Genomic DNA, 17,834 nt, shown 5'->3' with positions numbered 1-17,834 from the left:
AAATTTCTAAGCCTGAGACATAGAGATAAAAATCTTTACTTTTAATTCAAAATTAAGTTGTTCTTCCAGATTTTTATACGAATGTCAGAAGCTATTTACAGGATCCCTCTAAACGAATTAAATACTCTTTGCTGATAAATTAATAACAGTTATCGCATTCTGTATTACGAACAATATTATTGAAAAATTAAGGTGAAATATTTATGTAATTTGCTTGAAGGAAATTTTTGTTAAATGAGATATTCAATTGGAATACAACAAGAAGAATATATAAATACGAACTTCAAAAACAAACATGTATCGATACAAAGCAAGACGTTTCGGTTATCCACACTTATCAACATTCAAAATTTCAAAATATTAACAAAATTACTATTCAATCCATAGATTTGGAAGTTGAAAGATAAAAGTTCCCCGAAGGGTTAAACGCTCGTCGAATACAGATAAAATGATAGGAGAGAATCATTATGCCCACATTTGACGAATCATGTCAGTCATCCAAGTAAATCGCGAATGTTTTGACGATCGAAGTGGGTCGGAATGAAAAGAGCGTTACAATAAAAAGTCCGTAGCTACTTCTTCGCGCGATCGAGCAGCCATTGGTCCCGCAACACGAATCGATCCATCGTTCTACGAAGAACGCGCGTGAAAGAAACGGGGTACGTACAATGGAATAGGGGTCGAAGGGTTAGTTCCTGTTCGACGAGAGTGCGAGTTGTCACCGCGAACTTTTGCGTCCGGTACGCCCACACGAGGCGCAGAACCAAAGAAAAGGAATCATTCGGATGATCACACTCCGGACTGCTGTGCCGCGAGAGCGTGTAGCAGGTGAAATCATTTAACGAAACAAGCTGAACGAAATAAAACAAAGAAAAAAAAGAAAAGAAAATATGGCTACGAAGAAGTAGACGAAGAATAAGAAGAAGAAGGACAAATATATACACAACCGTTGACAATACTATGCTTGAAGAATCGTACGACGCGTATATAATGTACCTAACAAATATATTAAAAGAAAAAAAAAAAATGATTACGACGGGATGTTTGTGTTTCGTAAGTAAAAAGCATGTTAAGGAGTAAATTTGTAAATCGTGCGCGACGAGATGTGACGCGTTTGCAGACAAAAAAACAAACAAACAAACGTATAAGTAAAATAAACGGATCGCGTAATTCTGTGCGTACATGCGGATGACTGCGTGTTTATTAGGTAATTATACATATTAACGAGTAAAGAGTACATTTTCGTCGTCCCCCGCGGAGAGTGTACCCCCCACCCGTTGTTATCAAAATTTTTTCACGCGACTTAACACATGCGAACGAAGAGAGAGCGAGCGAGAGAGAGAGAGAGAGAGAGAGAGAGAGAGAGAGAGAGAGAGAGAGAAAGAGAGAGAGAGAGATACAAGGAGTATAATTACGACACGTCGTTGCGCAGCCTCCGAGTATAGGTGAACCTTAAAGCAATTGTATCCGAGTCAAACACGCACATTTAACACAAGAAAAAATAATATCCTACGATACCGTAACCCCAGATCTTTATTAATAAACGTTTCACTTTCGTTCGTTCACTCACACGCGGAGCTCTGTTCTCCGAGTCGCTTGTACGATTGACGTGTGTGCATCATTAGCCACCATTCACGACTCCGGTCATTGAATCATCGCATCATCCCCCGCGACGTCAGGGTTGTCAGGTATTTTATCGAATTGTTTCATTCCATGTACACCGATTCACGTCCATTTCCCATTCGTTCTCTGTGATACTTGATTAATCTGACAATTCTGACCGAGCAGATCGTTGTCACGCGTATTCGCATGGAACCTCATGGAACGGATATCTACTTCGCACTTTTGTCCCAAAGCAAAAGATTGCCGATACCGTACCATTTCAGATTGCTTAATTTCTTGGGTTTCTTAAATATCGACTAGCTACGAAGAATCATTTTTTTCAATCGAAAAAAAGTCCCCTCGAGACTTCTTAATTTTATTCGAACACACTCCCAAAGGAACACATTCCATTTTGATTTCTCTGTTTATTTACTCGTTCCCGATTAACAGTTTCCACGGTATAGTTAACGAAACGGATAATTACATTTCGCGTATCAGAGGATGACAAGGTTCGATCGATAGGTCAGAAAACGCGCGCGACGTGGTACAGTGTGAGCGAGCGAAAGAGAGGAACAAATAGATGGTAAAGTCCATCCATCGAGCGAAGTAGCTAAAAGAAGCAGGGCCTCTCAGAGATCGGGAGAGGTCCGGGCCGCTTATCTTTTACAGGCCTCTACAATTTAAAAGAACTCTCCCAAATGAATTAAAAGTAACTTCTTTGCGTAGTAATCGTTATCTTTAGTACAGAGAGCGATATCACTGCGATCGATAGCGTGTTGGCTAGCCGAGGTTTATCTAGCACAGACTGCTTTAAATGCTGTTAGTCGTTTGAATCCCTCCATTAATAAACCATCTATTATCTAATAGATAGTTCGTTGATGCACCTAATTATTAACTGTCTGTTAATAAATCACGACAGGATCTGCTAGATAAATCTTATCGATAGTTCCGTCTAGCTCTAGGGTGTGCCTTAGCACAATGCTAGCACCGATAAGTCGAAAAAGCAGCGGTATTGCTCTTTGCGCCAAACATATTGCTTATTATTACCAAATTCTATACCGATTGTAAGAGCGTAAAAATTTCTCAATTATCTGCATTGTGTAAACTTGAGGCCCGCGTAAGTGTGAGGCCCGGGCCGAACGGCCTGGCTGGCCCACCCTGTGATAGGGCCTGAAAGAGGAGTACAATGAGACGATCTCGCGCGAGAGTAATTAAGAGCCAAACGAGGGAAGTCGATCAGAGTTTTGTCGTCGTCGAATCATCGTAACGTGTATCATATCATCGTGTCTTTCGCGAAGGGCACGCAGTTCGAATATTGTTGCTACCACGAATTACTGGATAGAATGTTAAGTCGCGACTAAATGTTACAACGCCGTGATTAAACGGATATTGTTGAGTACGGGCCAGTCCCAAACCTGGAGGCCTCGAGCAAATACGCGAGTGTATATACCGTCGATTGCGTAAATTCGTTTCAGAAAAGTCACTATCATTCGACAGCTCCGAGTGTTCCCCGAAAAAGTGATCCACGAAGAGAAAGACGATGCTAGTGATTTTCTCTTGTAAAGAGGAACGAATAATTCGGTCCCATCCGATGCGACGTGCTATAGGAGATACACAAAACGTTCTAAAATCGATGGGTCGAACCGGGCTGTATAGTACTCATCAAAATAAGCATTAACTGTTGGTAAACGTGGGTCTAAAAATCAAGTTTCCGAATCGTGAGGAGAGATTCTTGGAAATGAATATAAGAAAACCTTACACGATTGAAAAATAGCAAAGTTATTGAGTTTTTTTTTTTTTAATTGGAAAGTTATTTTCGATACTAATTTAGTGAGGTGTGCTACGTTACAGCAACAAATACACACCTACTTCTTTGAAATTACTTCTTTCCCACTCGAATTCTTTATGAAGAAGGAATTATCAAAAATAAAATAATTTTCTTTTCTACCACCCATAGCGACTGAATTAAACGTTCCATCCAATGGTAAAGTACAATTTCGTATTATACTTCAACTACCTCAAGTGTCCTCCTTAACAGTTCTCAATTATTACGTCAGTTTCTCTTGTCGAGAAGTAGGAAACACCTGGAATTCTTGAGCAGGTGCGAATCTCGCGGAAACGTGTCGAGACATGTTTCCAGCATTTCGAACACGTGCCCGGGGAAGTACGAATGTCCTTTGCACGTATAAAACGCTTGATTTCCAGGCTCATATTTACCAACTTGTTCCTTGGTGTATCCAAGATCTGCACCATCGATTTTAGCGCAATCTTTATACGCATGTTGACCAGAATTGACTTTGGGTCCCTCCTGTAGATAAAACGCATCGAGAACGATCCGATTCGGACGTTGGCAAGGCATTGCGTAACGGATTGCAACTATTTCCGTCGTTCACGTCGAAGGCCTCTAGGTTTTCGAGCGGCGATTAACGGAAAAAGGAAGGAGAAAACGGAACTAATACAGCTAATCGTTGTCGACATTGTTTCTTCATCGTCTCCGCCTTTGTCACGATCACCGTCATTGTTGTCACTGTAATTAGGGCATGGGTGTTCTTCGTCGCGCCGGCGTTATACGAAGCGTCCGTTTGTTGCCTCCGGTTCACCGTTTTTGTAATCTATAGGTTTGTTCTGCATCGACAGTTACGCGCACGTGTAAGATATTATTGCATTTCGATCGTGTAACCGCAGAATATATTGCACATACGAATGCACACACACACATACACATGGACATATATAAATATAAATATATATAAATACGTATATATATATTTATTTATTTAGATATGTCGGTATATATACATACATAACGACGAGTGTACATATACATGATCATGGTATAATACATTTGCGGCCCGATGTTGCCTCGTGTTTCAGCGTATAAATAGCGAGAATCCGACGAATTAAACGCAGCTAGGTGTCTTTATAATTTTCGGAGGGTTCGCTTGCGAAACCGTTATAGAGAAATCCAGCGTGAACGCGAAGCAGCAACGAGAATGGCACATTTTCTAAACGCCCAGTCCCATTCAACCTCGATGATTCCTATGTTCTGTATGTATCCGTATACTCGCCTCCGTATATTCACCTGTAATAATACGCCGAGTGCTCTTTCCAAGCGTGTGTCATTCGTTCCTTTATTCTTTCGGTTCGAAGGATGTTGAAAGTACGTTAAATTATCCACTCGTAGATGTATCGATTAATCGTGTAGGAGATTTTACATTCGTTTTCGTTTGCCCGAAAAATCACTTGGAGCGAAAGCATTGCCAAAGAGACGGCGCTCGTTACGCGGACAGAACGTCGCGTGTCCTCCTTTTGTAAATGAGTTAACAATGTTTAGCATCTGGGGCGCCGTTACTCGTTGCACGTTGCGGAGACACGATGGATGTGTTACTCTATTCCTTTCGGCAGGATATTCCACGGCGTGGTACATATTTGCTCGATCCACTCTATAATACGCGGCACGCTTCGCTTAGTGTATTGAAAATTGAACCGTCACGCTACACGTAACCATCGTGTCCCCGCAAATTAGGAAAGTAAAACCTGAATAACGCTAACGCAATTATCTCGATGAGGTAGATAAACGATACATTCCGATAAAAGTAATGTTCATTTTCTGTTTGTTCATTCCCGTTGTCCGTTCGCACAGTTTTCTCGTTCCTCATTTGCATAAATGTACCATATCCAAAGGGTGCTCTTAAATGGACAGCGGAACAAAAAGCGTATGCGATATAAGATGGTAAAAATTAAGAGATAGAGAAAGGATGGCTTTCTTATTGGAATGGGCTGCCTCAGGGGAAGGTAATCCAGGGACTCTAATAAATCATCAAAACCTATCAGTTTGAATATATTTTACTCGAACACCCTCTCCTACCGATTCTGATCCCATCAAATATTTTAATCGTATCTGTTTCTAAACAGAGGTTGAAAATTCTCTTTCAAGGGGACAGATGGATGAATTAACATCAATGTTAGAAACTCCAACGTATTTGAAATATTTGAACATGTTACTGCCAAAACAGAAATGGAGCACAGAATAAAATGAAACGAAAGGATCGATTAAAAAATGGCCAGTTTAATATAAGGAACTGTAACTTTTGTTCCAACGAATGGAATCTATTGAGATCGATGCCAAAGAACTTATTGTTAGTTTAATCTATTTCATGGTAAATGAATATAGTCATGATAGTGCATGATTCTGAGTTATTACTCAATGGAAATTAAAGCACATAAGATATATTTTGAGTTTTTCCTAATAGAAAAATATATATGAAGATGAAGAAACATATATTAAATTGTCTGACAACAGTTTACTCACCAACAACTAATAAATTACTCCTAAAGAAACTATCCATGTGGTTTTATTCATTTGGAATAAGGTATGATTTGTAAAAGGAAAGAAAATAGGGGAAAACTTTAACTCAATGATCATTGACAAGATTGGTTCCCTGTAAATACTCCGTTTTATTATAATCCCATGACTTCTGTGTTCACAAGCATACTGTATACATAAAATAACAGTATACCATAATATTAGATGGCATTAATCCTTCACAAAGGTAGACTTTAAACTACGTACAATACAGTCCAACATGGTTGATTATAACCTTTAAAAACTTCTCCCCAACTTTTCCTGTAAGAATAACCTCACTTAATACTAAAACAATTACATTATGTTCTCTTCAAGAAATATGTTCACAACAGTCTGCTATTGGCTAGTATAAACAGATAATTAGCATTATTTATTTAATATAAATATTTACCTGTGTCTTCTCATCTACGTCGCCGTATACTGAATTGTAACGCGTCAACATCGCGCTTGTTGGATCAATTACACATTTTGCTAAGAAAAGTACGTATCCGATTAACATAAACCCAGTTCCTATCTTAACTAGCATATTTGATGAATTATATAATTAAACTGATGGTGAACAATAACTGTAGCTCTTCCACACAAATTGCACACTACAATTTTTGCAATTGTTACAATTATCCACTAACCTGGCAAGTGCTGCCACACCACTGTATTACGTATAGATGAGTATAGCCAACCAATGAGAGTTCGTGTCGTCTAGGGAAAGTCACCAGTGTCGTTACTTCTCTTAGTTCTCTTTCCCTGGCGCTAGAGATTCCTTTGATTTTTCCCTATAAACGCCAAGACCACGGAGTACTTTTATAGAGGGAAAACTCAGGCATTTATAAAGTCCGATTCTCAGCGCGCATGCGTTTTCTGAAAAGTGAACGTAACTACGATGTCTTAGTAATATCGATAATAAAATGTGATTAAATTAGAAATTAGAAATAAGAGTCGAAGTTGGTCATTACATCGTGAGCTATTGGTAACTCTATTTTAAACAGAAATACCTATGTGCTCGCCATTTTGTTACGTTAAAGTACCAACTTTCATGTAAAACACAGATTGCTTTGAGATTTGTTTTTACAACTATATGTGCTCTCTTGTATGACTGGAGGAACGATCATGAGTGGTATAGTTTCTTTCTTTGTATCAATAAGTGATGATTTTAGGAAAGTGCAGAATTTATTTGTAAGCCTAATACGTGAGAATCCATTGTCTCACAGAATGAAGTATGGTTTCTGCGGCGTTGTTCGAGTCGGGTGGTATTATTGCGCGCAGAATTACGGAAGTCGTCGTCCAGATGGCAGCACGAGTACATGAGAAATCGGACGGTAGAAGCAAGCGATATCAGTCGATCGTTGACTGCGACCGCATGAGGACGGTAGGGTCGACAGTCGCATGCTATCTCAACACGGATCGGGATTGGTCGACGGTTCTCCCGTAAGCCCCGCCTACCAGGTGGTCGTTCGAAAGTGTAGTTGTGTAGTTCCTTACGGCGAAACGACGGGCGCTGCTCTCTCCTTAACGTACCCAATCGCGAGAAAATCTGAAATGAGACGTGTCGGCGCGCTAATATGTGACGGTTGAGAGGAAACGAGGACCAGGAACGTGTGAGAGGGTGGTTTATGCGCGGGTGCTAACCACTTTCGAAGCGTGACGAGGAGAACGGAACCGCGTAAAGTAGTGGCAAAGGTGGAGAGCGTGGAAAAAAAAAAAAAGGAAAATATACTCCGAAGAAACGAGAAGACGCGTGTGTGCTAGAGCTACGGGGCAGTGCGAGAGAATCCTCTATTTCGGGGGGGGTTGTATGTCTTTCTCTGTCTCTTTAACTTCTTTTTTTTTACCTTCCCTTCTGTTTCTCTCTCCGTCTTTACTCCGTTTGTTCCACGGGTGAGGATATATCGTCGCGACAAGTGTTTTTCGCCGTAACGTAGCATGCGACGCATCGTATCGCGGGGTTAAACGTAAAAAGTAACAAAAGGAAAAGAAGTGCTCCGTTTTAACCAACAAGGACGTCGTCAGCTGTGTGCGCTTTTACGAGGGGGACGGTGTGCGAGAGAGAACCCGCTGCTGAGAGACAGAGAAATGGCGGCGCTGGTGGCAGGTGTCCAGTATGGTTTGTCGTCGCACAGTAATTTTCACGAAAACAAGTCCCTGATCTTTGTGAAGCTCACCGACTCGGCGCAACGTGCCATCGAGGACTTCCTAAGGAATCGGGTGAGTAAATTCTCTTCTGGTTTAAACGCGTTTACGTCGCGTACTCGTTTTTTCCTTACGTACAGGCTAGGATCCGCGAGAGTTTGTGGCCCCGCGTGTGTATAGGTGTATATGTGCGCACCTCTGCACGTCGTCACGATGGCGGTCGGTGTGTGTGCGTACGTGTGTCGTAATGTCGTGCCAAGGAAAGAGATACCCGATCGTCAACTCGCTCGCCATATTTCGTGCGGAATTTCGTTACCGCAGCCATCGCTGAGCACCGTTGCGACTGCTTTTCGAAATTGCCACGAATGTTATTTATTCCGTGACGAGACAATGCGTTACGGCGTCATTGAAATCGGTATAAAAAGATCCTAGAATGGAATGCATACGGGGCCACGTTGGCTCGTAGCAGCTGGTTACCGCTCCACACTTTTTCCCCATTGCACGGGCATGGTTCACGGAGAAATTCAACTCTGTTCAATTCGAAATCGTCGCTGGTGCACTTTTCGCGATCTTGACTCGCTCGACTGCATCGTAACGATGTATCCGTATGGTTTGACAACGACATTACGTAATGCGAGGACTGACAAGGCGGTTAGCTTGTTAGATCGACTTCCAGACCGGGGCTTGAGGCTAGTTGAATTTTTATACTGTACGTCAAACTTCATTTTAATTTATGATATTTCAATCGTATTCTGTACAATTTTGCTTCGATAAGGTGAAAATAGAGTTCACATCTGTCGCCTGTGAGCAGCTTTTTTTGGAGTAGCGATGTTTCCAACCGTGGAAAACGTTTGAAATGCGTTTCGATAGTTTTACCACGGACAGAAATTATCATTATTCGATTTTCGTCGTTTTATACTCCGAAATATTGGGCTGTCTGGAAAGTCCATGCCGATTTTTGGTAGGCGATACAGGTCTGAATATATCGAAATGGCTGAAAACTTAAAGGAAGCGTGGAGCACAAAAGAAAACTTAAATAAAATAATCCAGCTACTTAAAGATGCACATATATGGACCAACATCTAACATTGGAGAAAACCTTACAAGAAACTGTCGCTAATAACCAAAGGTTGACGCGACGTTAAATATGTAATAAAAAAATAAATAAATAAAATGTTTACATTCCTTAAGAGGTGGAAAGGTGTGGAACAAAATGGTACATGTATCATTCAATAAATATACATCAAAATTCAAATATGTCTTTGAATTTTTCTTAAAAATAGGCATGAACTTTCCGAACAAACCAATACTAATACTCAAAGAATATTAGAATCGGAGCAGCTCCGAAAACGAGTGCCTATAAAATGTTTAAATAGTACCAGTCTTATTCCAGACTGTCTCGGTATCGGTTCAAAACGTCCACTTTTTCCCGTTTCTTGATAGCAGCTGTTTTGAATAATTTATCAAGAGTCACGTTACTTTTCCCATTCGTCAATCGCGGAAATAGGAGAATCGTCTTTCATTCAGCAGCTTTAGAACAGCGAAGAGTCGGCCGTGTAGCCTGGCTTTCCTATCGCCTCGATGTTATCGTAGCTGATATTTACAGGTCTAGCGCTTCGCCTAGAGACAGTGACTCGGTGGTTTAGTTGAGGTTATGTGTGGCCACCATCTGTTCCCTCTCGGATCCCACGAAACTTTGCGTTTACGTTACGTGGCTTCTCGTAAGATTTGTTTGTTGGAAAAGGAGCGCGAGCACGATCGCGTGATAGCGTCTGAAAATCGCCGCGATCGAACGATTCTTCCACCACCTCGTGTATCCTAACCTCTTTGACGAGATTCGAAAGTAAAGTCGCCGAAGGGGCGTGCCTTTCCTCAAAATATCGCCGTTAAGGGGGCCACTCGCTATAGAGGCTTCAAAAATTGCATTTATTTTTATATTATCTACGTTTGTAGTTCGAAGGCTGTGGAACAGCAGTAGATGTTAGTGATTTTGGTCGATTCATAAAAATGAGCGAGAGCCTTTAACTCTTTGCGGCACAGGAATTCAGGTCATAAAATAGACCCATGTTGCACAGGAATTTTATTGCGTTTTAACGCGATGACTGCCACGCTCATTCGCGTGGAAGTCTCCACAGAACTAAAATTTCGTCTCCAGACAATTAGAAACTATAGAATCTAATATTTGTCGTATTATTTATTTTTTAATTCTCATCGAAATTAACGAATACTACCCAGACCTGCTTTCGTCAATAGTTGGTCCTTTAAATTATTTGTTGAAGTTCTTTAGTAGAAAGCTCCGTCACCCATATGTGGTCGACGTGGTGTTTAATATGTTAAATCAAACAAAATTGTTATATTTTTATTAATAAAGGTATCGCACCTATACACACGCAGCTATTGCAAAATTTCGAGGTGGGAGTAAAAATGTCTCACCATGCATTACGGTTCATCAAAAAGGTGGGACACTTTTAATCCCACCGTGCCCCTACCTAGAGCTCACTTCCGTTTGGAGTCACACGTATTTTTCTTTACATCCGCAAGTTTACCGTGCAGCAAAGGTCTTTATAGAGAAACATAAGAAAAACGAGTGATGAGTTGATGACTCACCGGATATCACAGTGGCAAAGTAATTGACTTGCCAGTAAATTGTAGTTACTGCCAAGCGTGTATTTCATAACAGAAGAACAAACTAAATATCGAGGAATATGATGAGTGGTATAGAGAGCACGTGGAAGTGTGTTCAAATAATCACGAGGGCTCTTCAGGGAAAATGGAGGGTTTTCTGCAGTCACGGAAATGTTTCTAAAATCTGTGGAAAATTACGGAGTTCAGTGTGGCACTTGCATTGGATATGGAGATTCGAAAACATTTAAAGCGATCTTGGATGTGGAACCATATGGCGAGCAATTCCCAGTCACAAGTGAGTGCATCAGACACGTTGAAAAGGGAATGAGTACTAGGTCTCGAAATATTAAAAAAGTGAATAAGGATGTAGAGGAATCTTAACAGATGTTCTTACAAAATACTTCAAACTTACTGCGGATTAGTTATCATAAGAAACGCGAACAGTGCGAATGATAAGAAAAATGCCATAATGGCTTCCTATTGCCATTTGTGCTCAACAGATGAAATCCTAATCGCGAGCTTTATCTTAATGGAGAAGATAAAGCTGGTGCAAGTGGAAAAACCTATTACGTAATATACAGGAGCACCTCTCTCTAATTTTTCAAGATTTACCGAGTGACGATTTGCTGTCGAGATGTTTAGGATACACAGAACACAAACGAGAGCTTCGATTTCACCATCTGGCGTTTGTCACCAAAGTATCCGAATTGTGAATTAAAAATAGTGGAAATTTCAGCGTATGTTGCTGGCAGTTCACTATTGGAATGAAAGCGAAGAATTTCTCTGTGGACTCTGATCAGCAACGAATCAAGCGGCAAGAAGAGCACGGCTCTTTGGCGACAAAAGAGGCCTGTGTAAATCACGCAGAGGGGAGATGGATGGGCACAATGAGTGTTACGAGGAAGCTGGAGGACTGTTACATGGTGCTCGAGTAGCTGACAAGTCGATAAGTCACAGTCACACGTTTTCATCTTTCCAAAACTTTGAACTCGATTGTCTCGAAACTTTTTTTTCGAGAAACCTATTTAACCGATCAAGCTCATATTTGGCACACGTTTTTACGATACTTATGTCCAATTGATGTACCTAAGACTGATGATTCTTCCGATATTGTCGGTTCATCAAGTGACCACAAGTGATCAATCAATTTTTTTACACAAACCGTTTCGCAATCGGCCTTTCGTTTTCAGTCAGCATCAAGCCGACTGGGTATATATCCAGCCTTTTCATCATTTTTACGCAACAAAATTCTGTGAACTAGAATTATGTAAATAAAAAAAGTATCACACTGAATGCATTCCTTACACTCTAAAAAAAATCATGAAAATCGACAAGGATTTGGCGTGCCAAGAGAAGTGCCACAAAGAAGACAATAACACGTATATTAAACGGAGAAAAAAGAAGACAGAAAAGAAATCTCGTTGAATGAAAGAAAGTGGAGAAATATCTGCACGCGTTTTGCATGGGTCATCGCTTATCGTTACTTCTTTTTAGCCTGACCGCGTGTTGGTCATCGACTCGCGAAGCTTCGAAAATTTCCGATACCGATGTAGACAAATTTGACAAATGTACGGTCTGGCCAGCTCGAGCGTGAAATTTTCCTTTCCATTTGTTACTGACGTATCGGTTAATAGTCGATCATTATTCAAACAATCGCGAATATCATTGACGTAAGAGGACTCTGACGTTCTCGAATTGAATGGCAATAAATAACATTCCATGGTAGGTATATTTATAATTACAACGGTTACTCGACGAGAGAAACATGTACATAGATTATTATAATCGGTGGTGTATTCAAATTAAAAAATTATCAATCGTCGATACAAGCGTTCCATAGTTTGGGAAAGTTACTTGCGAGTATTCAAAGAGCGATACAAAAGTTGTGATTATATTTTGTTAGCTTTTGTTTGTCGCAAGTTGAAGAACAAAACTTTTTGGTCCTTCACCCTTGCTCAAGCTTTTTCTTTGCTTGCACCTCTATGAAGAAAACAGAAAGATATAAGATCGACAAAAATTTATTTGAAATTCAGCAAAATTACTGTACGAAATGATTTAAATGTATACACCAAGTTTTATACGAATTGTACATGAACATGGACAAACGAAGGAGCCAAAGGAAAGAATGTTCACGCTTCTCGATCTAAAAAAAGAAAATTTCAAGGTAGTCAGTACAGATATACCTTATGCCAGCACATCGACCAGGAAATTCCAGAATAAAAAAATCTTGACAACGTTATCGTCTCCGGTTCATTTGGACACTGGATTGTAAATTTCTGTACAGTTTTAACTACAATTTCTTCGTTGATAATGTGTAAAATTTGCAAAAGTGACATTAATTTTCAACAAGCATGCAAGCGAGAATTAGATTTCAATCGCGATGATAAGTATACGCATTTGGTATGAAAAACTTTTGAAATGGTTGAGACGACACCTCGAGTTATAGTTGACCGAATGACTTCACTTTTGGAACCACAGTTTTCAAAATCTGATTGTTCTAAATATTTTGTTTAATATACTAAGAAGAACTAAAAATTGACGCTTTAGACCAGAGCACCTTCCTAAGTAGAAAATCGTCGTACATTTAATGAATCATACGTAATATTCCGCACAGATATTTACCGTTGGTTCAAATTTGCATGAAATTCACTTAAGGCGCGTTTACAAATTCCACGCAGGGGTTGAGCACTGAAAGCTTAATCGCTGGAAGCTCGTTTATGAATAACGCAGTAACCCAGCCCAAAACGGACGTTTGATGCTAGAAATCCTACTAAATCATAGTAATCCTCGGGATACTTTTATTCTTCTTGAGCAAATTGCTCTTGCAAAAATAACCTTACTTCTTTACTGAAAGACACTCCTAATGTTACAGTTCTTATTAGATAAACTGAGCCTGCGAGTTTTAGAGCGTTGTACATGCGTCAACATACGTTTAATATTTTCATACCGAATTAAAAAGAAAACAAACGATAATGGTACACCTTCGTATTTAAAAGCAGCGTCGCGGTGGTGTTTCTTTTCGATTCAGCGTCGTAACCGAGCCAGAGTTTTGCTTCGTAAGCACAAACAGCTTGAGACGCAGATAAACAGAGGCGTCCACGAAGAATCTGCGAAATTGCGATCGGAATGCGGTAAAGCGTTTATTCGTTCCACATCAGGAAGCGGTTGCATTATGCTTGTGGGCCGTGCCGAAGCTCTCTCGCGCGCCTCGTATTCTTTCGTGCGGATAAATATTTAATTTTGCGTCGTTGAACGTGCAATTTACTTCTCTTTTCGTATATATTTTTTATTTAACGGCTTCATTCATCGCTAGCTTCTGCCCACTACTTCGCTCGCGCTGATGCAGGTTTTAAAACATCCGTTAAAGTGCGCGCTGAATTAGAGTTGCGAGGAAATATTGAAAACGCTCTTCCAACTTTTATAATTAAAGTTCTACCTTGAATAAAATTTATAAGAAATTAAAATAGGAGTAAAAATCGATGGCGGAGAAGTTCTCGAGTTGCTTTTATATAGACTTTGAAAGTCTCGATTAATCTTCTTAACTTAACAAAATAATTAATCATATGGAATTGTTACCTACAATGTATCGTGATTAATTTTCTAACAAAAGTACCGAATCTCCATGGAACTTTTATTATAAAGATTCGAAAATGTATCGTCCACAACAGAACAGCTTTCAAAAGTGTTTTTTTTCCACGAAAGTTCTATAAGAACGATATTTTAAAAAAAAACAGTACAAGCTCTAAACAAAAATAGAAAACTGTATTTTTCAGTTCCCCGTGTAGTTTCAACGTAAACTCGATCAGCGTTTCTAGGCCAACTAACGTGCAATTCGTTAACGAAGACGCATATGACGCTTTTGTGCGCCGAGACGGAAACGCGAATTGTTTTAACGTGTAAACGTCGGATGCGTTTGTCTCGACTTATGCTTGAATTCGCGGTTGAGCATAATTGAAATATCAGCTGGTATAAACGGCTTCGTTCGCTGCGTTTCGTGTCGCGAGCGTGTACCAGCGAACCCTTGTAACACTTCGGTCCTTTGTGGTCCTATGTCAAGGTGAACTCGATATCGTAACTTCGTTCCGGCTGGTCTATCCAACGAATTTAACTCGACGTTCAGTTTCGCGAGTGTACTAGTAACCCTCGGGTATATTTCCACGTCAGATTACGATGATACGTGCGATTGCAGAGAAATCGTCGAAACCTATGTAATACAGCACGATAAGATAAGTCTAACTCTGTCTTAAATACTAAAACAATAAGATACCGGTAAATTGTACCATGTTTGCGAAAATGACTAAACGCACACTAACGAGGGGGGTCGAAAAATTGAGAATAATTTGGATCGCGAAAGGTCGGTCAAAGTATGCTTTAGAAACAAAATTCGTGTACAGTTTGATTTCGAAAAAAATGTTCCAGGAATTTAGGATACAACGATGTAATAAAATGTTGGTCAGACACATACTTAGTACATAATTGAAAACGAAACCTTTCGAGTCAAGATTCGATCCGTTTTCATTTCCTCTTGCAAAACGAAATTTCCTTGCCTGCGTTTCTTTCGGGGAAGAAAGTACGAAGCAGTAAAAGCAACCGATGCTCGATCGGAGCGAGTAGAAAATCGTGAGTGCAGGAAACTTTTACTTTACGGCTTTGGTAACTCGCTTATAACCCGAGATATACCGTCTGTTCCGTGTCAAAGGCAACACCGCGGGGTCGTTTGAAGAAGTGGGGCTAACTTCGTCTCAACCCGATGGACAGGATCCATCTCGACTAGGTAGATTTTGCTGTACGTGGTTTTAGAGTTCTTTAGTAGCAGGAGCTAGATTATGCTGACATTCAGGCGAGGGGATATCTCATAAGAAGAGGGCACGTAGGATGGATGAAATAAGTGTAACAGGTCTGTCACTAGTGTTGTTAGAATAAAATATCGAAAGGGGGAAGATGAGAAGATTATTACAGGGTGATAGAGAATATGCCGGTATAATACAGCATCATAATCCAAAATACAACATAGTACAGAATGTTACAGATGGTTCAAAGAGTACTGTATACAAATAATATAATTTGTTTTTTATTTCGAATGAGAAACTTTGTAGGTGCCATGCAACTACCTCTTCTTACTACTTAGTGTAGCTTGCCTTACGGCGTCCATGATTGTAATTCTCTCGACAGACGTATTATTTTTGCACACTTAAATCATGTTGTAATATGTAGAAAAAATGATAAAAGACCCTATGGTTTCCTCTCCCAACAAATTTTAAGAATCATCCCTCTGGACAAGAATCCTCCCTTAAATCCGAAACTAAAAGTCTCCATAGCACGCGATACGCGCAACAGGCCTCGAAATCGGTAATTGGAAAAGGGTAGTCGCGTGTTTCGATTGAAAGGTGTGGAAAGTCGGGAAAAGGGGAGGATACGGAGAGCGTCGTAGTCCGTGAAGCAGCGTCGGAACGCTCGGTGTCGGGCGTACGTGCGAGCGCATTCGAATCTTTCTTGTCCCCGATGCGATTGCATAATACAACAACGCGATTGTCGCGCGCTTATGCGCCGCGAACACCGCAGGATACCGTCTCGAATGCAAACGGGGAAAATGCGCAACGTGTGTTGCACCGACGAAGAAACAATCAGCGGGACCTGAGGGGATGGTCGCGGTGCAGTTTTGCGGCCATCAAGTAATTCAGGCCAGGGAGCCGCGCGTTAACGACGACGCTGACCTTGAATGTCAAGACTCCATCGCGAACCTCTGCACGCGAACGAACAAAATGGACGGGAATGTCCCGACGGCGTCGGGATGCAAAGCGTTTGAAACATCGCCGGACCTCGGAACCTCGCAGCTTTTCCTGGTTCTCGGCGCAGGTAGACGAGGCTGGGGACACGAACCAGCTTCCGCGTTGAGAACGAGACTCCACAGAAGACCTCAGGTAGTTTTTAGTCGAATCGAAAGTAAGTGTTAATTAAATTAACGCGTAGGATATTAGATTACCACTCGCGAACAGGGCGATAATTATATGTTATTATATTTTATTATATCTCCATGATACTAATAGTAAGTTGATATTACAACGATGTTAAAGAAAAAAGTTAAGAACCCAAGTCTTGGTCATTTTTTGCTTGTTCCAGTAACTTCTACGGCCCAACCTCGAAGTTATACCGATTGAACTGTATGCTCGACTAATTGAAAGTAGTAGTTTCAGTCCCATAAAATTACCGATGCAATTTGACCCTTCCCCATAATAGGAATCTTAATCTCCACTCGAATGTTGTTCTATTTCGAAAACGGATTTCCTCTCCGACAAATGGCGGATTACTGGTAATCCACGCGGCGTGTATCGAAAGTAGGAAGCAAAAATAACCCAATAGCGAAGGAAAGAAAATCCGACGGAAAAGAAACCGTGAAATATTTACGCGCGGAACGCGGTCGTGAGCGCGTGTAAAACATCAAATCGAATTTAAGACTGATTCGAGTGCAGAAAGTCTCGTCGCAAAGTCGTTTGAGGATAACTCTAGAATGCCAATATATGGGAGAAAGTACTAGATATATAAATAACTCAATTATTCATTGCGCTTTTTAAGCAGGCGTCGGAATGTGTTTCCTTTTACTCGTTAACAATTCATTCGAATATTCACTTTCTTGGCGATTGAATATTCAAAAATCTGTTTGAAAAGCAATCTCAATTCTTGTTTACTCTGTGCTACGCACGGATCAGTAATAGCTACTATGGCGCATCTTGTCTCTGGTTGCAAGACATTTTCTACCGGTTTGTCTGCACTTTGATATTTGTTCTATCGCTATAACGGACGCTTCGAAGCTTTCAAGATTTTTAAAACGTACTAATCTTTACTCGGTCGCTAATAACCCGTTCGAGTTGCAAACGAAACTATAAATAACAGATTTATAATTTCTATTTGACGAAATGACTGTACAAGCTGAGCTCAAAGTACGCATATTTATCTATCGCTAATATTTGGATTCTTGGAGAGATCCCCAAAAAATGGGACGAAGCATCGAAATTTCTATTCAATTTTATTTATTTGGATTGCTAATATTTGGATTCTCGGAGAGATCCCCAAAAAATGGGACGAAGCATCGAAATTTCTATTCAATTTTATTTAT

General features: G+C 40.4%; 1 protein-coding gene and 1 long non-coding RNA gene across 2 annotated transcripts in view; one reads left to right on the top strand and one right to left on the bottom strand.

The window, feature by feature from the left end:
- Window positions 1-6,040: 6,040 nt before the first annotated feature.
- On the bottom strand, window positions 6,041-6,793 carry LOC128875024 (uncharacterized). Its single transcript, XR_008456731.1, has 2 exons — window positions 6,360-6,793; window positions 6,041-6,229 (listed from the first exon to the last, which is right to left on the bottom strand). It is a non-coding gene; the product is annotated as an uncharacterized LOC128875024 (long non-coding RNA).
- Window positions 6,794-7,217: 424 nt separating this feature from the next.
- The window catches only part of LOC128875347 (RNA polymerase II elongation factor Ell), a 163,557-nt gene continuing 152,940 nt past the window's right edge, over window positions 7,218-17,834 (top strand). The window contains exon 1 of the mRNA XM_054120856.1: window positions 7,218-8,170. Within this exon, the coding sequence (XP_053976831.1) occupies window positions 8,039-8,170 (132 nt within the window). The 5' untranslated portion in view covers window positions 7,218-8,038. The remainder of the gene's footprint in view (window positions 8,171-17,834) is intronic.

Source organism: Hylaeus volcanicus, chromosome 4 (genome assembly GCF_026283585.1).
Source record: "Hylaeus volcanicus isolate JK05 chromosome 4, UHH_iyHylVolc1.0_haploid, whole genome shotgun sequence".
Classification (NCBI taxonomy): domain Eukaryota; kingdom Metazoa; phylum Arthropoda; class Insecta; order Hymenoptera; family Colletidae; genus Hylaeus; species Hylaeus volcanicus.
This window is presented reverse-complemented; position numbering and strand designations above follow the sequence as displayed.